The sequence below is a fragment of the Molossus molossus genome, unplaced genomic scaffold, assembly GCF_014108415.1.
Source record: "Molossus molossus isolate mMolMol1 unplaced genomic scaffold, mMolMol1.p scaffold_m16_p_6, whole genome shotgun sequence".
Taxonomy (NCBI): domain Eukaryota; kingdom Metazoa; phylum Chordata; class Mammalia; order Chiroptera; family Molossidae; genus Molossus; species Molossus molossus.
This window is the reverse complement of record NW_023425399.1, coordinates 76,772,982-76,794,843: the sequence shown is the minus strand read 5'-3', so window position 1 is coordinate 76,794,843 and position 21,862 is coordinate 76,772,982. Positions and strand designations below refer to the sequence as shown.

Below are 21,862 nucleotides of genomic sequence, written 5' to 3'. Positions count from 1 at the left end.
TAGATTAATTTCAGTGGATTGTGTGTAGCATAATATATTTGAAAATCACAGTCTTTAAAATCAGTCTCAAGTTTGATATCGGTTATTAGCTTGGGCAAGTTATTCAACTTCTCTAACATTCAGCTCTTTTGAAAAACGGAGCTTTAAGGGTTTGGGGGGCATTTACTCTGAACTGGACACTTGATACATTACTGCAGGTATGCTGTGAAAGTTAATTTTATCCCATTTCCTTATTTCTAATTGCTTTTAAAAGAATGGCTTCTAGTGGAAGATAAGGAACGGGGTGAGAGGATGAACAATTAGACAAAAATACTGGATCTAACGACCATGCTAGACAGAAGATCCTAATTCTGCTAAGTTGCATTGCTAAACGCTGTGGGAAGTCTGTAAACCTTTTGCGTGGTATCAGTACACGTTTTGGACCATTATTCTACATGCTTGCTTTGTAAAGGGAAAACCGTGACTTCACACTCTGGAAATCCCTCCCAGAATGAATTGCTGCCGTCGGGAGATGCAGCAGGTACCCTGTGATTTCAAACTGTTTCCCCTGAAATCTTGTCTTTTCTCTTTAAACAGGTGGTTCCATCAAGGTCCTAATCCCTACAACGGAGCTCAGGACTGGCTTTACTCGGGCAGCTACTGGGACAGAAACTACAGTAATTTGCCTGACATTTATTAAAACACAGACAAGTCAGGGCATCTGGCTGATCTACAAATAAGTCTTAAACCTGTGTTTTTACATGTTTTTCTTTGGTTTCTACTCATCTTCAAAAGGAAAAAAAAAAAAAAAAAACCCTGCTCATAACGTGCATTTCACCCACCAAAGTAGGGCATAGGTGATCCCGGTGATGAGAGTCTTACAGAAAATGGGTAATTTTGCTATCCAGACATACTACTTGGAATACTATTTTATATAGAGGTCAGAGAAACTGCTGGAGTATATGCTTTGTACGGCTGCTGTGGCCACATTTACTGAAGGTTTATACCTAAATGTAACTTTAGCTTTATGAAATTATATAGTAATCCCAAATCAAGTTATTTTGCTTGAATGTTTTAGATGTAACTTTGAAATGTTTAGGACTCTCCTATACAATGTTTATGTGCTCAAATGCAGAGGTTATGTCATTTTGTAAAGACTACATTGATAAGATGGCTTTTCTTCTAATGAATCCTCTCAATTTCCCCCCTTCCTACCTCCAAAAAAGAAAAAAATGCCTAGTCAGAACAGGTATTCCTGACTTGAAAATTCTCAAGAATTGAACTGAAAAGGTATTTCATTTGCTTATTTTAGTGCTCTGAATTTACTTTTTACAATTCTGTAACCAGCCATTAGAATTAAGAAGTGTTTAATTATACGTGTTCAAATTGAAAATATGTATAAAATCTAGCAATTCACAAAAATGCCCTAGAAATAGATTTTAATCACCATTATTACGTACTAACAAACCTTTATAAATGCTTCAACTTTGTGGCCAGCGCCACCAGAGAAATTAAGTTGCACTCATGTATTATAAGTATCAAATTGTATAAGAGGTCTTGTGCTTTTCAAGGTTGCAAGGCCTCTGTGTACTTAACTATGTATGGAGACCTACTGTACAAGTAGCTTTGCCCCTTTAATTGGGGTACATTAATCATATGGTATTTATCCACCCAATTCCAGACTGAGATATTGCTCCAGGGGTCCTAGGTAGCTGCCAGTAAATTATTTGCATTGCTGTCTTGAAGTTTAACAAGTGTTATAATGAAATCATCTACCTAATGCTAAATAAAGGCTTTAGAATGTTCAAAAAAGTGTGATTTCTTTTAAACTTCCAAATGTACTAATGTTGCCACTTCATGCTATCCCAAATTACATATCCCAAGAATGTCCTTACAAAGAAGTCCTTGTAGCCCGAGAGAAAGCCGCCCAGCACCACAGTGTGAGCAGTCAGTGGGCACTTGGTATTCCCTGGGGTACAGTATCATAGCGCGGTTACTCCTCGTTTGGTGTGAATGCCAAATACAGAATTACCAGATGGGAATACCTGGCTAGAAAAAAAGCTAGAGTGAGAATGTTCTTTTCACAGTGTATGCACGAGCTGTGTCACAGGTCTGAAAGAATGTAAGGTCTTTTTGTGTTCGGTTGTTTGTATACCTCCTAAATAAAAAATAAGAATACAAGATGCTATGCTTGCATGAAGTTTATTGATACATTACGCTTGGTGGCAGACTCCACCTCGAACGTCGACTCAGGCAGCCTCATTTTCAGCATCTGTTAGGAATAATGTAAGTAGTGAATTGTTTAAATTTCATCACGAAACTGAACATGTGAAATGAGTAGAACATCAGAAATGCAAAGTATGTATACCCTCCAAGTTCTGTCACTAAGTTACCTGTGCATTTGCACTGAAATATCCTAGCATTTCATGGATTTCACAATTCCACTAAGTCTAAAAAGGGGATAAATAAGAAATGCATGTAGCTTTAAGATATATTGATAACTTAGAATTACCACCTTAAATATAGTAATTATAGTACTTCAACCTGTCTGTGAATGAAATTTAGCTTTTGTACATCAGATATTCAGCTTGAAATTCCCAGACTGTTTGAACTCACTGGTGTGTAGGTCTAACCCTGTGTTCTATACTCTTGTCTCCCTGCTTCTAACGACCCCTCCTGACTTGTACTCCTTTCCCACATAGCAGCCAGCCAGCGGATCCATCCTTGCCCTGGTTTCTCACTCAATCCAAGTGTCTCTTCAAGTCTCCTGCTTCCTCTTGTGTCCCCACCCATCTCGTCTGGCCTGCTCGAGTGCTGCAGCTCCCAAGATTTCCTGCCCTCGGACTCTGGGCTCTTTGCAAGGCTGACCCCTCATATTCAGGTATCAGCATGTCTGAGCCTAATAAAGGAGGGTCTGTATCAGTAGTGATACCTCGGTTTTCGACCAAATCGGTATTCGACCAGAGATTCGAGAAACTTTTGTCTCGGAATCCGAACAAATATTTGGAACTCGAACTTCCGAGATGAGCCGAGTTGAGCCGAATGGCGTTCATTCGGCCCAGCGCGCCTTGCTTGCGTCATCAGTGTGAGTGCAGAGAGAGAGTCACGCTTTGTGGAGTCACGCTTTCCTATTGGTTTCATTGCTTCGGTTCTCGAACAATTCGGTTCTCGACCGTCCTGGAACGAATTATGTTCGAGAACCAAGGTATCACTGTACCTTGTTTCTGCATAATACTTAACAAATTGTAATGTACTTTTTCTCCTCCTCCACTACTAAGGTGTAGGTTCCTATACACGGGGTGGGGTGGAGGGGCTAGCGCTGGCGTTAAGTACTGGTTGAATGAGAAATTTTAAAATGAGTGATATAAAACTGCCTTATCTATGTTTAGTTCCACTTTGTCTCTAGCTCGTTAATGTGTTTGCAGTCTGTCCATTCTGCTCTAAATACTCAGTCTCGAGAGGGAACAGACTCACCGCATTGACTGGGTATTCCATGTATAATCTCATCTCATGCCTCGCTCTCCAGTTGTGCCCAGCTCCTATGGCTTGTCTGCCCCTCCCCACCCCTTAAACATGCCAAACTGTGCATTTCCACATAAGACTCCTTTTTAAAAAAATAAAAGCCATCCCCTTTTAGAGCATCTTCCACAGGAGCTACACACAGAAACCTGTACTCAAAGGTGATGGGGTTGATGGGTTCACGGGTCAGGCACCGAGTCCTTGGTGCGGGTCATACGGTGCATAGGTTGGTAATTGGTGGTAAGGACACTGGAGATGCTCATCAAATCAGAGTATGCTCTAACTCACTGCACAGCTCAATCAATTTTTAAAAAGATCTCAGTCTCCAGGTCAACAAATCAAAATGCTGAGAAGTGTGTTAAGGTCCACATATGGTGGGAAAATTTACCTGCCAGTTTTAATTCTCTGCTTTGTGCATATTGGCATTAGTCACAGTTATTTCTCCAGCAATACCATAACTTCCAAAGGGAGTACGTTTGTCACCAGATCCTGAACATTTTTTGGCTACATCTTCTACTGGGAAAGCAACAGAAAGGATAACTGGGCTCTTTGGCCTGGGGCCATCTTGTCCACTTGTAGGAGGACTAGCATTCAGGGATTTTCGGGGGTATTTCTGGAATTTCTGATCTGCAGGAACAGCAATGGGTACTTGGACTGCAGCGAATCTCTTCAAGGTATCTGACTGGGAAACAGCATGTCCAGGAAGAGGCTTCCAATCCTGTGCTTCCTGAACATTTGAACCTACTAAAATAAAAGGTGGGGCACAGGTCTTCTTGCAGTCGTCCATCATCACATAAGTTGGAGAAGTAACCTTCGGTGGATTCTGCAGATCCTTAGGATTAGATAAATAGAGGGTTGCTTGGGGGAAAGGCCCAGGTGCAGGTGGCGGTGATGGGCGACTTTGTTGATTCATATCAGTTAGACAGTAAAGGGTCCACGTGTTAGAGTATGGTGGTGGTTGTCCTGCTTCGCTTGTTGCTATTGCTATAAAAAAAAATTTGCAGGCATTAAAGGTTTGGTCTCTGTATCAGGCGCTATGCACAGAAATATCTTTGTAAAATGTTTTTACATATAAGTAAATAGCTGTAGTAATATGTGCCATAAAGCATGCTATAGAGAGAGCTGGATAAATTGTGTTTGGCAATGTGAAAGGAAGAGGCTCTCGCGGCTGGAAACAGCAGCGCAGCGAGAGCCCGGCAGGGCCCGGACGGGCCGAAGCAGCGATCGCATTCCAAGTTGCTGTCTCCAGGTACCTCAACTTCAGACATGGCTACTGCAGGCCCTCGAGGGGAAATGGCAGCCAACAAATCGACGGGACCATTTGTTTAAGCCATTGAAAAGAGGGTTAATGTATCTGCATAGTAATTTTTTCTTTACTAAAGAAATCTGTACTAGGCATCATCTTTTGATCACAATCAAATTATCTTTGGCTCTTCACAGGCCCTATTATCTCCCATTAATCTGTCACCATACAATCTAAGACTTAGAACCCCAGAGACCACTTAAGCAAGGCTTGAAACCATTGCCTGGGTGGCAGGGAAAGGCTGGTTGGTCCCACGGGTTCTTTAAGGAAAGGGAGGTCCAGGCATGCCACCCACCCACTTCCCCAAGGACTGGAGAGTGTCAGGGTTGGTCTGCCTGGTGCAGACGGTGCGGTCCTGGAGCACCGGGTGCTGGCGGTTGGGACGGAGGAGACAAGCTCTGAGGCGGCCCTGGGCCCAGGTGCGCGAGGCTCGCCTCCTGACCACGGGCCCCCCACCCCGGGGAAGCTTTCCTTCCCGAAAAGAAACCGCCACCACTTTGCACGTGATCAAGCTGGTGCCTTTTCAATAACCGGATACTTGGATGTTTTTCGAAGCTAAAAAGAACACACAAGCCAAGTCTTCAGTGTTTTTTACAATAACCTCTCAGCGCTTACTTGAGACAGTTAAGCACCCGAGCACAGTAACTCGGTGTGAACGCTGCTCCCGCCACGCCACGCGTGCGGCCCCGGCCTCTGCCTCTGCCTCCAGCTGTGCAATCCCTGCCACACTGCCAGACAGAATTTGACCTCTAAACACCTGCTTTGTAAACACTTCCTCATCCTGGCCCTGGTAAGAGTCAAAAGTTGAGAGAGTCTGCAAGAGGAATGGGAGAGGTTGGCTCATGCACGTCCCATCTCTCCCACAAGGGAGAAGGGCCCCTGAGCCGGTCGAGATGGGGCAGGAGGGTGGGCAGACACGGTCACGTCTGTGTCACAGGGAAGCAGTGATGACAGTTCACAGCAGTCAGGAAAGCAGCTGGGCGAGGGCACTTGGGAGGGAACTGACGGAAGGAGGCCAGCCATCCCCGCCGAGTCCTGTATTGCTCAGCCGCCTGTCCTTTCTGCTCCCCCGTGTGACAGAACTTCAGCCTGCCCTGTCTTCTCTCCATCCGGCTATGAAACTGTCCCCTCCGCGGCGGGAAACTCCCAGCAGGAAGGAGCCAGCGCCTGACCCAGCGCCCCAAACCTGGTTGCAGAGCTCTCCTGACTCGGTGCGAAAGCAGAGTCAAACACACCACCATCTCGTCCACTTTTTAAATGCCACAGCCTATGTAAACGCACTGCTGGAGTTGGAGTTTACAGTCACCAGTGAGAAATGCCAAGGGAGCACCTCGCGGATTACAGTTCCGCGGGAGGCGTGCTCGGGTCGCGTGACTCGACCTAACGGGTTCATGTTTCACTCTGACACGGTCGGAGATTAACACGCAGGTGCCAGCCGATCAAACTCTGAGGCTATGTCTTGATGTCACTCTAAATTCACTCATGAGGGTAAAATCTCAAATACAACAAAGCCTTTAAATAGGTTTGGCATTTGAAAAACTATTAAAAATAAAGACTTTTGACCAGTCTGCAGGGAGCCTTCCTAGATGGTTACCTGAAATACAGATGTCACCTGAAATGTAATTTAATGTAATTTTTCATTTTGTAAGTATCTAATTTGCTTACCTGGTTCCGTCAAACCTTGTTCGGGTGTTGCTTCCCCTTCTGGTTCGAGTTCTGGTTCAGTAGGACCTTCTGCAGTAGGACCTTCTGCAGCAGGACTGGGGGGGCCACTAGATGATCTTACAAATGCACCTGAGTTCCCAGCTTTTGCGGCTTCCCCAGAGGCCACAGGTTGGACCTCCATCTCCTGGGGTGCAGAGTTTTCCTCCTGCCCCGGGACTAGCGCAATGATCTCCACTTCAAGGTGCAGAGATTTTTCAGAGCCTACTGTTTTGGTAGAGCCCTCTGCATTCAGGGACTGTGTAAGCAGGCTTTTCAGAGAGGTGTCAGAGATCAGAATGGTTGCTTCTGCCTCCATGTGTACTGAGGGATCATGTTTTGCATCCGCCAACTGTGCATAGTTTGCAGAACCTATAGATTTCTCAGATATGCGTGAGGCTGTCTTGCTTACAAGTATGGGACTAACTGGTGGTGTCAGCTCAGTCTCTTTAAGACGAGCAGTAAAAGGGATAAGTATTGGTTCTGGTGTTTGCTCCATATTAGTAACTCCTTCAGTGACAGGCTGATCGTTATAGATAGATGATATATGAACAGTTGATGTAACCCCAGCATCAGCCTGCAGAGAGACCTTAGGAGTTTGAGCATAAGCAGGAGGTTCTTGTTCATCCTGCAAGGGGAATGAGGAAGCCGTTGGTGGTTCAACCTTGTCTTTAGAGTTAGAACCCAAATCTACATGGATAGATGCGTGGCTCACAACCTGCACTGCTAACCCCTCTCCAGAATACACAACAGAAGCGGCCACCACATTATCTTCAGTAGCCTCTGAACTCGGCACCTTGCTGGAAACATCAGGCACTCTTGTTGCCACATCCACCATTACAACGTCATATTGATCAGAATGAATAGATGAAACTTTACCTAACATCTGAGCAGCAAATTGAGCTGGGTCAGCTGGGACATAGGCAAACTCTGGTGGGACATCTGCTGGAGATGGTGATGAGGGTAAGGTGGTAGGGGTGGATGGTTTTGAAGGCTCACGGACTGCTTTAGCTGTCTCCTCGGGCTGTATGAACTGCTCAGCACAGAATGATGGGAACTGAGTGGTTTTGTTGCTAAATAGTGGTCCAGCTATATTGTCCTCCTCTGTGTCTGTAGATTTTTCCATCCGTGTAGGTTCTCTGGAAACTGTGGGTGTTACTCTGGGTTCTTTTGCATATTCTGGTTTCTTCTCTTGTGTCGTTCCTTCTGACCATTTCTCAACTAAAATAACAGCCATGCGATCAATAAACATAGATTCCCCAAATGAAGAATTTTAAAGAAAGCAGTAATAGGTTAAACATTCAAATGCCAATACTATATACACACATACAAAAGAGTTTTCCTTTATTTTACATCTGTGATGTAATATGGAAAGTAATGAAGCTTCCTGTCCTACCCACTGAAAAGACACCTCCCTCAGTTCATCTCCTTAGAAATTAGTGACTCCAAGTAGCATGCAGGAGGCAGCCAATCGATGTTCTCTCTCATCAATGTTTCTATCTCTCTCCTTCCCTCCTTCTCTAAAATCAATGAAGAAAAAAGAAAACTAAAAAAAAAGGTGGGTCTTTCTTTCCATACTGACTCTTGTATTCGTGTTCCTGCCCTCGTCTTGGCAACCTGGTTTTTCTCCTAGCTCTTTGGGTTTACCTTATCTGCTTCCCACCCCAGCCAGCCCCTCCTTCTTAATCCTGGCCCCATGTCTCCATCCCTAGACTGACAATCTGACCTCAATTCTTGACTATACCATTACTGAATGATTTATTTGCCTTTCATAGTGTAGACTATTCCCCAACTGATTGATCATACCAGAATGGAGAAGCATAAAGGACTTAAGCCCCTTCCCCAATAGCATCACCAGAAAATCATTCAAACCTTTTTTTTTTTAGTTAATCCTCACCTGAGGATAGTTTCCCTTCCTTTCTTTTTATTTAGATAGAGTGGAAGAGAGGGAAAGAGAGAGAGAAACATCTATGTGAGAGAGACACATTGATTGTTTGCCTCCTACACGACCCTGTCCGGAGCCAGGGATTGAACCTGCAGCCCAGGTTACGTGCCCTTCACTAGGAATCAAACCCGTGACCCCTTGGTCCATGGGCCAGCGCTCTAACTGCTAAGCCAAATTGGCCAGGGCCCAAACCTTTTTAAACTTAATGAAATTCCTACCTTGGTAATGAAATTCTTAACCACATTGTCTAGGAAAATGCAAGACCTCAATAAATAAAAGGGTCGTTTTGACACAATACCGTCCAGTTAAAGCATCAGTAGCGCCTTGCTTGAAGGCAGTGTCCCGGAAAGCAGCACTGCCACAGCCTCACAAAGTTCGTACTGTTAGTCCAGAAACAGATATAGTCCTTGTTTGTTTAAAAAGTGGACAGCCCTGGCCAGTTTTGCTCAGTGGTTAGAGCATTGGCCCCTGGACCAGAGAGTCCCGGGTTCGGTTCCTGCTAAGGGCACGTACCTCGGTTGTGGCTTGTCCCCGGCCCCAGTTGGGGTCATGCGGGTGGCAACCAGCCGATGTGTCTCTCACATCGATATTTCTCTCTCTCTCTTTCTTCCTCAAAAAAAAAAAATAGTGGATAGACACAGTATGTGTAATAAACTGTAAAAATAATGCAGAAAAACAATTCGCATAAGAAACTGAAATAACTCAAGATAGATTTAATGATATGTACACGTGCTATGCTGCAAGGGAGTCACCACTGCGCCTGATGATCAGCCGCAGTTCGTGAGTATCACATGGCGCCCAGGAATGTTCAGGATCAGTTAGAAAAGTTAACAGGGTAACTCGGGGATCCAGGTGGGCTGGGCCTTCGAGTCTCCAGAAGAGGTGGTTATTTCCTGTCGCTGTGGGAAGCCGAGAGAGGCTGACACTGGAAAGTGGACTCGGGCTTAGAGGAATGGAAGGTGACAGCGGGGCTGGGATCTCACCTGCCACTCTGAAGGGGAAAGGTCAGAATTCACCCAGTGTGGGCTTCAGGGTCTGAGTGAGACGGAGGAGGAGGAGGTGGGACAGCGGGAGACAGTGTGGGGAGAGGCAGCTGCAGTCCCTCTCCCTTCACTCTTTCAGCTCAAGAACTGACGGTTTTCCAGGGGGATCCTAGCCTGTTACTCCACTGTGGAAAGAGCATGAGTCATGCTACCAGGGAGACTACGTTTAGGTTCTAACTCTACCAATTAATATTGAGAAGCGTCCAACTTATTTAATCACTTCCAAGCATCATTTCTCTTGGGTAATATTGCAATGATGTCACGTACCTTATAAAGTTGTCTTACGTGGCAAAATATATTGTAAGTGGCAAGGACAAAACAAGAACTCAATAAATTCCTTCTTCCTTTTCCTAGAATATACTAAGTAGTGAAACTTAGACAACTCTTTTGCCTTAAAATAGTGTCTGAGTTTCTAAAATCCCCTCAATTAATAATTCATGTTGGTTAGAGACTCTCCTGAGAAGACTGAGCGATGGGAGAGCTGTCATTGCTTCACACAGTAGTAAGATCTGGGTTTTTGTTTTTGTTTTAATCTTTCATAATGTTTGTTCTTTTTTTAAAAAAATATTTTTTTAATTGATTTTAGAGAGAGGAAGGGAGAGGAAGAGAGAGAAATACCGATGAGAGGGAACATCGACTGGCCACCTCCTGCATGCCCCCCACTGGGGTTCAGACCCACAACCTGAGCATGTGCCCTGACCAGGAATCAAACCAGCGACCTCGACCTCTTGGTGTATAGAATAATGCTCAACCACTGAGCCACACTGGCCAGGCAATCCTTTTTTTTTTTTTAATTTTTTTTTGTCTTTATTGATTTTTAGAGAGAGAGGAAGGGACAGGGAGCAAGAGATAGAAACATTGATGAGGGAAAACATCGACGGGCTGCCTCCTGCATGCCCCCCACTGGGGAGCGGGCCCACAACCTGGGCATGTGCCCTGACCGGGAATCGAACCAGGACCTCTTGGTGCATGGGTCAACACTCAACCACTCAGCCACACTGGCTGGGCATGGCCGCATAATGTTTTTAGAAATTTTTTTCAATGTTTATTAATTTATTTTTGTTACAGATGTTTCTCTTTTGTAAGATCTGTTTAATCAAATTGCAGGGAAACACGATGAGGATCCAAGAAAGTGTTTCAGAGCATGAGCCACTTTGGAAATGGGCACATGCGGGTGAAATGCCACAACTAGGGCTTGGACAGAGTCAGAGACCATCTTACAGATGCGAGGCTCTGGAAAATGGGGGAGGGGTGATGAGAAACAACGAGAAGTGAGAAAAGTTTACCCCTGTGTCTGTTTCTTCTCCACCTCCCTTATCCACACCTGACTCGACATAAAATGTCCAAGGCTGGAAGACTGGTCCTACGATTGGCCACCCCAAAATGGGGCTCCTTCTAAGAAAAATCCCATGATGACGTGATCAAGTAAACTGAATGCTATGTACTTATCTCCATGCCTTCCGAGCATACGGGCAGCTTGATAGTAATGCTCTAGGCAGCGAACCAACCAATTTGGAGTAACTTTGGATACAGCATCCCCACCGGGTATTCTAATGAAACACACGTCTTTCATGCTCCAGTCTGATAAAGGGAGATGAGTAGGGACTGATGCACTAGGTAGAGAGTGTAGTGACCTCTTGCTCACATCATGGAGTCCTAATATCTGGGGTTGTGTTTAGGCTGATCTAGCCTCATTGAAGAGACTAAAAAAACAGAAATAGGGCCACTTGACTTAGTCCTCAAAGAATGGTTTATTTCCTCATAATGCAAGTCACTGAAAGCTTAGGACAGCCACAATCCTTGGGACCAGTAGAACATCTAGGGCATTCTAGGTGCTACCATCCATATTTAAAACTGGGATCCACATAAGGGAAGTTCTATTAAGATGTCACCTGCTATACTTAACATTTTGTTGTTGTTGTTAATGCTCACCTGAGTATATTTGTCCATTGATTATTTTAGAGCGAGTGAAAAGGAGGGCGGGAGAGAGAAGGAGAGAAATATAGATGTGAGAGAGACACGTCTGTTAGATGCCTTGCACACGACCCCGACTGGGGCTGGGAATCAAACCTGCAACCCAGGCATGTGCCCTTGACCGAGAATTGAACCCAAGTCTCCTTGGTCTGAGGGCTCACGCTCTAACTGCTGAGCCAAACTGGCCAGGGCCCAACATTTTTATTGTAGAGAACTGGGCAACCATGCAGCCAGATTTATCCAGAGCTCCCACGGGAAGAGCAGTTGGAAAATTAAACCAGTAAGAAGGTAGGAGGATGTCACTCAGGGGAGGAAATGCCCACACCAAGTGGGAAGCTCATGGTGCCTGTGTATCGGCAGACAGTCCCTCTTTAGCCAGAGTGATGCTTTTCTGGATATAGGTAGACTCATGCTGTCTCTATCATAGGACCTGAGTTAATGGATACTGTCTCTCTATTTGGGTAACAACAACAGGCAAATAAATGAGCTAAACTGATATTAGATAGCAACACTCAACTTCCATGTTACCTGCCCATCTTCCTGGTGAACATGCGTTCCTCTTGGCTGCCTACAGGGCAACTTGTTCTACAGCCACACTGTGAGCATCCCTTCAGGACCGTCCGTGCGCTGTGCCAATTTCCCTGGCACCTGTAGTTATCCCTGACCTCCACTGAGAGCAGGGCCGCTCCAGCAGTTCAGCATGTTCATTTGAACCCTGAGATGTGGACCAAATTCCACATTAATTTAGTCTACTCGCTAAGCTGAGTGGTGGGTAAATTCTTCAGTAAACAACTTAGCTTCAAAGGCTACCAGTTAGCTCCCGCCTTAGAGTCGCCGACTTGATCACCATGCTCAAACAGGACTGCACGTTGCCGAGCTCTCAAACACGCTCCTGGCGCCGAGGATACAAGCACAAAGGCAATAACCCCGACTGCCTGGGAGTCCAGGCTCATGGGAAGCGGGAGGGGGTCAAAGTCCTAGCCCTTGTCTGGATACCCTGGTAGTAAGCCAACTCCACACCTGTTTCCTGTGGCAAACTGAGAACGCCCTCAGGACCCCGCTGGGAGAGACCGGATCGCACGATAAAATATGACTGGACGGCAATTCACTCAAATGCTGACTCTTGCTCTTCTTAATCTTGCTATTTTTGGCTGTCTCTTTTTTTTTATCCTCACTCGAGGACATATCTCCATTTTTTGGTTCAGAGTGGGAGGGAGAGAGAGGGAGAGAGAGAGAGAAACATAGATGTGAAAGGGACACATCGAGTGGCTGCCACCCACACGACCAACCAGGGCCAGGGACAAACTGCAACTGAGGTACATGCCCTTAGCGGGAACCAAACCCTGGTCTCTCCGGACCGCAGGCCGACGCTCTAACCGCTGAGCCAAACTGGCCAGGGCATTTGCTGTGCTGTCTCTTTTACTGCAGGTCCAAACCATCATGATTTTTACATTTTCCTAGGTCTCACTCCTGATTTCTCCTTATCCTGTCCATGTTATCGATTAGCATCACCAAAGTGGTAGAGAATAAAAGTGGCTGAAAAGCACCAATGCGACCTTTCTCTATGATCATTCCCAAATGGTTAGCCAATGTAGCAAGAATTGTTTAGTTAGTTCCCACTCTGACCATGAGTCTCCATTTTCTCCACCAAATTCTGCCAAAACCTTTTTCTTACCATTCTTTTAGACATGGGTGCCTGACCTTAGGATTTAACCAACATGTTCTCTTTTGCTCATAGTGATCTTCCCAACTTTTCATCATGTAAACTTTGCCTTTCTAATATCGCCCCCTCTGACTTTTTCATTGTTCTGCTGTCCACTTGGTTTCATGTTCACGTAAGACAGACATTTACGCCTGGCAGGTGTGGCTCAGTGGTTGAGCACCGACCCATGCACTAAGAGGTCGCCGGTTCGATTCCCGATCAGGACACAAGCCCAGGTTGTGGGCCCAATCCCCAGTTGGGGACATGCAGGAGGCACTCAATCAATGTTCTCTCTCATTGATGTTTCTCTCTCTCCCTCTCCCTTACTCTCTCTCTAAAATCAATAAAGAAAAAAATTGTTTAAAAAAAAGATAAGAGCCCTGGCCAGTTTGGCTCAGCGGTTAGAGCGTCGGCCTGCGGTCCAGAGAGACCCGGATTCGGTTCCCGCTAAGGGCACGTACTTCGGTTGTAGTTTGTCCCCGGCCCTGGTTGGTCGTGCGGGTGGCAGCCACTCGATGTGTCCCTTCACATCGATGTTTCTCTCTCTCTCTCCCTTCCTCTCTCTCCCTCCCACTCTATCTGTGCAAAAAATGGAAAAATATCCTCGGGTGAGGATAAAAAAAAAAAAAAAAAAAAAAAGATAAGACATCTACATATATACACATAAAACAACTTTATTTTTCCTAAGCAGATATCCAGCCCCATGTCGAAGAGGCCAGAGGGGACCACATTCTTTGAAAACTCACTAACTTTCTGTCTTCCAATCTGGGCTACAGTTAACTATCATGGAACGGGGGAAAAAGGATGGTTAAATTTTCTTTATAAACAAGTCTTCTAAGGAGAGTGTTTATACAGCTTTCCGAAGTAATGTATTTCATTATACTTGGAGTCTTTTTTTACTACAAAATCCAATTCTCTTCAAGTTCATTGTACTTCTCTAAAGATTGGCTACCATGTTGAAAAGAGTTTGAGTCATAGTTTACACAGTTTTAAGTCTCATTGTACCAAATGGTTTTCAAGAGGTGTTTCCCATTTTTGCCTTTTTAAGATTTAGAACTTTCCAAAATGGCAGTCCCATATTAAAAAAAAATATATACAACTGATTCCATAATAAAATATAAAGTGTCAGTGTGATTATTTAAACATAAGTGTGATTATTTAAACAAAATATTTGTGGGTATTTTTTTTTTTAAGTGTGAATGTGTGCTATTATTGATGCAATAATTTATAACTAGTATTACGAAATATTACCATTTGTGATACTTACCTTTAATCTGATGAAACTGTTTAATCAGATCTTTTATATCCAGACAAGCATTTCCTGAAGGAACAAATACAGGAAATCAGATACAAAAACTTCCCAACTTAAAATGCATTTTCACAGCAACAAATATGTAATCTATAGCAATAACAAACCTTCTCTAAACACAATAAGTTCTTTAAAATAAACTGCTGCAAACTGGGTGATGTTCTGCGGATTGGTTTTGAGAACAGCTCTGCTAACTCCCTCGAGCAGAGTCTTGAGGCCATAAGGTACGACAAGTCTGGGCCTTGAAGAAAACATTTTGGCAGGATGTCTGTAATTTCAACTATAATGAAAAAAAACAAAGTCTTATAGTTTATTAGTCCTTCTTAAAATATTTATGACTTAACTATAGTCTCTACGACAAACCTATCTCCTTTTGAAATCATTAGCTTTAGTTCTAATCTCGGTATTTATTCTAGCAAAATGAGCTAATTCTTGATGGTAGTTTTTTTTTGTTTTTTGTTTTTAATCACATTACCTATACATTTTGGATATTAACCCTTTATCCAATGTATTGTTGGCAAATACGTTCTCCCAGAGAGTGGGTTCCCTTTTCATTTTGAAGTGGGTTTCTTTTGCCGTGCAGAAGCTTTTTAGTTTGATGTAGTCCCATTTATTAATTTTTCCCTTTGTTTCTCTTGCCCTAGGCGATCTATCAGTGAAAATTCTGCTACATGTGATGTCTGAGATTTTTCTGCCTACATTTTCTTCTAGGATATTTATGGTTTCACGAGTTACATTTAAGTCTTTTATCCACTTTGAATTTTTTCTTGTGTATGGTATAAGTTGGTGGTCTAGTTTTATTTTGTTGTTGTTGAGTGAAATAAGCCAGTCAGAGAAAGACAAGTACCGCATGATCTCAGTTATTTATGGAATATTATGAACAAAATAAGCTGTCGATCAAAACCAGAGACATGGAAGTAGGGAACAGACTGACAAACCTCAGAGGTAAGGGGGGTAAGGGGGATGGAGAGATAAACCAAAGAATGTATATGCATATACATATAACCAATGGACACAGACAATAGTTTGGGGAAAGCAGGCGGGGGGGGGGGGGGTGGTTAATGGGGGAAAAAAGGGGAGACATCTGTAATACTGTCAACAATAAAGATATAGTTTTAAAAATCACGTTACCAATAGCTTTTTCTGTGCAGATGAGCAATCTAGTATAGAAATTCATGGGAAAAGCCCTACCAGGAAATCCAGGATGATATAAAAACAAAGAACAAAAAACAACCAACCAAACGAAACCTATTTTTGTAAAATTCAGTAACTATTTTGTGCAAGAAAATTTCAAGAAAAATGTATTAAGCTCATTTATCTGTGTCCAAACAACATCCTTCCAAAGCTCACAGACACTGGCTTTTCTGTACATTCATGAGAGTTACAAACCAGGGTTTCTACAAGAAACTGTTTTCCCCCTGCCCCCCATCTCATTTCTCTAAATATATCCCTGAGTGTATTAATATTTAAGTATACATTTTTTAGCTTTAAATTTAATTTTTTCTTTTTTTTTTCTTTTTTTTTATCCTCACCCGAGGATATTTTCCATTTTTTGTACAGATAGAGTGGGAGGGAGAGAGAGGAAGGAGAGAGAGAGAGAAACATCGACGTGAAGGGACACATCGAGTGGCTGCCACCCGCACGACCAACCAGGGCCGGGGACAAACTGCAACCGAAGTACGTGCCCTTAGCGGGAACCGAACCCGGGTCTCTCCGGACTGCAGGCTGACGCTCTAACCGCTGAGCCAAACTGGCCAGGGCTAAATTTAATTTTTTAAAACAATCGGAATACGTGTAGTTACATATGGTATTACACCACTCACCACCATGTGCACCTCTTTTTCTTTATCCTTCCTTAACCTGTGCCCTAGTTTTCTCCTGTCTCTCCCTTCTCTCACCTTTCTAGATTTTAAGTGGTCCCAAGGGTATTGCATTGAAAACGTGTAGTTCTCAGAGTTGCAGAGGGTGCCACCCTAAAGTGTTCACCAGTGTGTACATTGTTTCATTCTAAAAAAACTACTTAAGGCAGCTTACAAATACACAGAAAGAACAAAATTAAAAAGGAAATCAGTCCAGTCCTGGCCAGTTTGGCTCGCTGGTTAGCGTCAGCCGGAGGACCAAAGAGACTCAGGTTCAATTCCAGTCAAGGGCATGTACCTTGCTTGCAGTTCATTCCCAGCCCTGATTGGGGTCGTGTGGGAAGCAACCAGTCGATGTGTCCCTCTCACATTGATGCTTCTCTCTGTCTCTCTCTCTCTCTCTCCCTCTTCCTCTCTCTAGCTGAAGATAAGTGGGAAAAAATATCCTCGGGTGAGGATTAAAAGAATAAAGATTTAAAAAGGAAATCAGTCCAGCCAGTGTGGCTCAGTGGTTGTGCGTCGACCCATGCATCAGGAGGTCGCAGGTTCAATTCTCGGTCAGGACACTTGCTCTTGTTGTGGGCCTGATCCCCAGTGGGGGGCATGCAGGAGGTGGCCAGTCGATGTTCTCTCTCATCGATGTTTCTCTCTCTCTCTCTCTCTCCCTCTCTTCCACTCTCAAATAAATAAAGAAATAAAAGAGGAAATCAGTCCAGATAAAATAAAAATTATGGTAGGAAACATAGGATGATGAAGCTACAGGTAAGTATTCCAATACAAGCCATGGTCAGGGGTGTCAAATCAACCCCTGAGCTACCAAGCAGCCATCACAAAATAGAAAACAGTTTGTTAAATGATTCAGGTATCCTGAGATAAAAAAAACAAATCAGTTGCTTAGGAGAATCACAGCTATTCTGGACACTGAGACCCAAGAGAGATTTCTCCTGTGGGTCCTCTTCATATGGAGGAGACGGTGTATGATATAATGAACTATGTCCTCAACAACATCCCTACAGTAAACAGACTAATGAGCTTCATGGGGTTAAGTGGCAGTTTAGCTACAGCAATTATACAGGGACCAATCTCTACTAAAAAGCAACTAATGTGTCAGAGCAAAATGCTGAATGTTTAAAAGCACGTCATCTTCCCAAAGGTCAGGAAAAAATTCTGGATTGACCAAAACCACCCTTTGAAATATAATTAAGTGTACTGAATATCTTAATGAAAAGTTACTATCAGAATTTCATTCAACAGGAGCTTTACTGAATTAAACCACCTTTAAAAATCAGTAGTGCAGCTTTGGAAGGTGCACATGCCAAGTGTTAAGGGGCAGACAGTAATTATATGTATGATACATATATATTTATGTGTGTGTGTGTATCCATTTTTTAAAAGGCATCCTTTGCATCCCAGTGTGAGTAGATAGGTCATGCTTTGAAAATGGCTCACCGGTAGCCATGATGGAGCCAACAAAAGCCCCTTTCCGTGGGCAGTTAGCAGTTGGTGTTTCCAACTGCTGGGCACTCGGCTATGCAGTGATCCTAGTATTTCTCAACCCAGGCGGCACACTGCAGCCTCACCCACTCCCCGAGAACACGCAGGGCCCGTGGTGCCCCGGGACCAGGAATGCAGAGCAATCCCATACAAGGAGCTGCCCGGAGCAAGCTGAGAAACACTGGCACCACGAGCACACACACAGACTATCGAGGGTCTTTACCGTGACAGTTTAATAATTCTTCCCAATCTCGCCTTTAAAGAGTATTTGTCAAAACCTGTTTTCCAAACCCCAGCCCCACGCCAGACTGAGTTTTTATTTGCCCACTATCCCTGGGGTGACGCCGGCGCAGGGAAAACAGAGCCTTTATGCCCGAGTGAGGGCTTCGGGCCCCGGGAAGCAACCAGCACACACCACGCACTCCCTAGAGACCTAGAGTGGGGGCTGGGGGCTGGGGCCCCTCTGGGCTTGGGCTTGTTTTGCAGTCTAGTTTGTTCGGTGGGGCGGGCAGTGAAGTGTGGGAGCGCGGGTACCCCGCGTCCGCGTGAACTGGTTCAGGAGGCCGGCGGCAGAGGCGAGGCGCCCGGCCCCACTGGCGCTGGCCGGCTGCTGCGACACTCACTGGATGGCCGGCCCCTGCCCGCCGATCTCCCACTCTGGTGGCCCTCCACCTTCCCTGACACTTGAGGAACCGTCCACCATCCCCACCTCGCACAGCGCGAGAGCCTAACTGCCTCCGGGGCACAGGGCGGACGCGCCCCACCTTCTCCTTCCGGCTGAGTTCTACAGGGATTCCTCCTTGCCTCCTTGCTGGCGGCTCCTGGAGGAGTCTGCGAAGCCAGCGGGCCTTTTATACCCCTGGGACGTCAGTGCCTGCGTCACAAAGCCCCGCCGCTGCGCAGTGGCTGGGCCAGAGGCGGGGCCTCGGAGGCCCCAGCCAATGGGGAGCCGAAGGGGACAAAGGCTGGAATCCATGGGCCTGGGAGGCGTGCTTCCGAGTGCCCAGCGCCCCAGGGAAACTGGCCTCCCCAAACTGCCAGGAGGCTGGGAGTCGGTCGAGGCGACAGTGTGCGCTTTTGGTCACTCCACCTAAAATAAGCGCTGGTTTGGAAGGAGAGAGAAATACATTTATGGCAGTTCTGGCTCGCGCCACCACCTCTCCTCTTAATACTACCCCTCCCCTCATGTTACTCTCCAGTCACATTTTGGAAGAAGAATGTCTGCCGCGGTGCACACAACAAACCCTTGTATAAAGAGAATAATTTCACGCAACTCAGTACTTTTCCTCTTGCGGGACTGGCCTGTGGGACGAGAACATGGGCACTAATGCCGAAGCTTCCTGTTTCTCTGTAATTCGGATTCTTGCAATACCTCAGCCACAATCCATTCTCCCCAAACCAGCCCTCCAGCAGCAGGGGCCAGTCAAGGCGCACTGGCTCACGTCGGCGCAGGCCCGCCAAACCGAAGGACACTGGCTCCTTAGAGACCCACGCTCTGCTCTTTCACCCCTGCAGGCTCACGTATCTGTGCCGGGCGACTAACAACATAATAGTGGACCGGATTCTAAGCAGCCTCCATAATAATCCATATTCAAATGTTTAAAAAGCAACAAGTACTAGACACCGACTGTTAAATATCATCAGGGCATAAATCTGACAAAAAACAAACAAAAAAAACAAAAATGATTTTTCAACTCAGAAAAAAATAAGGCTTCCAGAGCACTTTGCAATAGAGGCGACGTGGAAGCCCGGAGGCTCCATCTGTGCTGCACACAGCATTTCCTGGGGGTATTAATTCATTCGTTTAAGCTATTACCAAGTGCCCACTAGTGGCAGACAAGCTCCCTCCTGTCATGAAGATTACATTTTCAAAGTAAAGGAAAAATGCTTTTTAGACTCTATTGTAATAAGTCTGCAGATGGTACTGCTGGTTTTTTTTTTTTTTTTTTGGTCCTTCATCAGTCCCCAGACTCACTTTGGTAAGTAAAAGTGAAATAAATGAGGCTGTCCTGATTTCTGATGGTTGGGTTGATGTCTAACTATCAAAGGTGTAAAGAAACTGAGCTACTACAACCCCAAAGTACAAACATTAGAGACCCCATGTATGGTGTCCTTTGGAATTAGAGACATTTATGCTTGTGTAGTCTAACTTGGTGGGTCATCTTGAACACCTACTAGGTGTTAGGTACTGTGCAGAATACCTGGAACTCAGGTGAGTCTTTCCTCTTTCCACATTTTGTCAGATGGTTTTGTCCAAGTCCCTCTGAAATTCAAATTGTTAATGAAAACACTTAACCCAAAATTTTCAAACCACTGTTTGCTGCTTTGATTTCCAGAACTCCTAATTGTGTTACAATCTTCTTGTCCTTGTGTTTCAGTCACTAGAGACCTAACTAAAATGTGAATCCACTGTTATCTATTGTTCCCTTACCCCGGAACCCCCACAAATGCTTCCTCTGTGGAAGTCCAAGTTTCCTGTTATAACTCATCTTACCATCTATCTGCTTCCAACAAGCCTCTCTAGACGAGACTGGTCCTGAACACACGTTTTCACCTCTGTGCCTTTGCTCATCAAGTTCAGAGCCTGACGTCCTTCTAGCCATCACTCACCTGGCTGTGCCCTGCCCTTCTTAAAACTCAGCTCAGGAACCTCCAGGTTTACAAAGCCGATGGGTTAGCAGCATTTCCTCAGAGGCCCCATGATATACACTATATGACCAAGCATAACCTGGCTATGTGATTCTGTCTGCCTCTTCTTTCGGATTGACTGAATACTTACCAAACGATAACACAGGGTGATGTTTCTCTAATTCAGATCACCTGCATTAAAATCCTAGGCGCTAGTTAAAAATGCCTTCCGCAGCCCTACCTAGAATCTACATGATCAGAATCTCAGTGGACCACTCTGTAGAGTAAAACTTGAGAACCACTGGCCTGTGGGAGAAGAAAGTTAAGTGTAATCCAGACCTCAGCTGGGTTATAGTGTGTCGCTTCTATTTCATACCCCAGTCAACCAGGAGCTCGAGTTCAGCGCCCTTGCCAGTTTTCACAAGGAGGCTAATTACACTGTGCACTGGGTGACTTTTGCACACTCTACAAGAGACATATCTTTTGTGGACCAACTTTCCATTCTCTTGCTCCTTTTATCCTTTTAAAAAATTTTTCTTCCTATCTTCCTCTAAGTCTTCTCCTATTATCTTCTTGGGATGTTCTGGGCTTGACATTTTTTTCCTGCAAAATATAGCACCAACAGGATCCCAAAAATATATAATACCAAACAGTACATCCTGTGTGACTGTGTATGTGTATGTTCTTAACTACAGAGCCATAGGACAATACTTGCCACCACAATTTGCTTAAGGAAGCAAACAACTAGGAAAGTTTACACAGCAAAGGAATACACACACCTGTGTGCGCACATGTGCGTGCGTGTATTTAAAATTTTTTTCTTTATTGATTTTGAGAGAGAGAAGAAGGGAGAGGGAGAGAGAGCTAGAAACATCAATGAGAGAGAACCTCGATTGGCCGCCTCCCACATGCCCCCCACTGTCTGAGATTAAGCCCACAACCTGGGCATGTGCCCTGACCAGGAATCAAACCAGCGACCTCTTGGTGCATGGGTCAATGCTCAACCACTGAGCCACACCAGCCGGGCGGGTAAGTGTATTTCAAAAATAAGGTATGCACTGTCCTTGCATTTTAGTTGGCAGAAATATAAAAGTGCAAATTCTGTAAATAACTTTTATAATATGCAACAATATTCTAATTTTCTGTGACACTTGAAAGTAATAATTCTTTACTCAAATACTTAACTATCATGTACTAAAATAAAAGATATCTAACCCAATAAAAGTAAAATCTTAAATGTATTATTAACCACAAAGGTGCATATTACATTATTATTAGACCATGCCTCCAAGTGTGTCCGATTACAAATGTGGTCAGAGTCCATAAAATATACATTACAGCTTTCTTTCTTCAAAGGCACAATACAAAAATATATTTGACACTTATAAATTAGAAGGTCCATTTTA

At 44.5% G+C, this 21,862-nt stretch overlaps 2 protein-coding genes across 6 annotated transcripts in view; one reads left to right on the top strand and one right to left on the bottom strand.

Moving 5' to 3' along the window:
* OSBPL1A (oxysterol binding protein like 1A) overlaps positions 1-2,147 on the top strand; it is a 250,172-nt gene extending 248,025 nt beyond the window's left edge. For 2 of the 3 annotated variants that reach the window (XM_036244357.1, XM_036244356.1), the window contains exon 28: positions 577-2,112. In XM_036244357.1, the coding sequence (XP_036100250.1) occupies positions 577-679 (103 nt within the window). In that variant the 3' untranslated portion in view covers positions 680-2,112. Of the gene's footprint in view, positions 1-576 lie in introns of all 3 variants that reach the window. The other variant, XM_036244358.1, reaches the window with a different exon arrangement.
* A 28-nt stretch (positions 2,148-2,175) lies between these two features.
* Positions 2,176-20,098, bottom strand: CABYR (calcium binding tyrosine phosphorylation regulated). Of its 3 annotated transcripts, none has more exons than XM_036244360.1 (6): positions 20,030-20,098; positions 14,583-14,755; positions 14,434-14,487; positions 6,467-7,723; positions 3,887-4,482; positions 2,176-2,251 (listed from the first exon to the last, which is right to left on the bottom strand). In XM_036244360.1, exons 2-5 carry the CDS (start codon positions 14,728-14,730, stop codon positions 3,896-3,898), a joined length of 2,046 nt encoding a protein of 681 aa, XP_036100253.1. In that variant the 5' UTR covers positions 14,731-14,755; positions 20,030-20,098; the 3' UTR covers positions 2,176-2,251; positions 3,887-3,895. The 3 variants fall into 3 exon arrangements, with proteins under 3 accessions (XP_036100253.1, XP_036100252.1, XP_036100254.1); XM_036244359.1 differs by lacking the exon at positions 20,030-20,098 and adding an exon at positions 18,593-18,643; XM_036244361.1 differs by lacking the exons at positions 3,887-4,482; positions 20,030-20,098 and adding an exon at positions 18,593-18,643 and having other exon boundaries at positions 2,198-2,251.
* Positions 20,099-21,862: the final 1,764 nt, after the last annotated feature.

Bases quoted from the DNA above. Each gene is read 5' to 3' on its own strand.
- CABYR (XM_036244360.1), bottom strand. From the start codon at position 14,730: ATGTTTTCTTCAAGGCCCAGACTTGTCGTACCTTATGGCCTCAAGACT. The intron at 7,724-14,433 runs GTAAGTATCACA...CTGTTATTTTAG, and splicing joins ACAGTTTCATCAGATTAAAG to TTGAGAAATGGTCAGAAGGA. The intron at 4,483-6,466 runs GTAAGCAAATTA...TTTTTTTTATAG, and splicing joins ACAAGGTTTGACGGAACCAG to CAATAGCAACAAGCGAAGCA.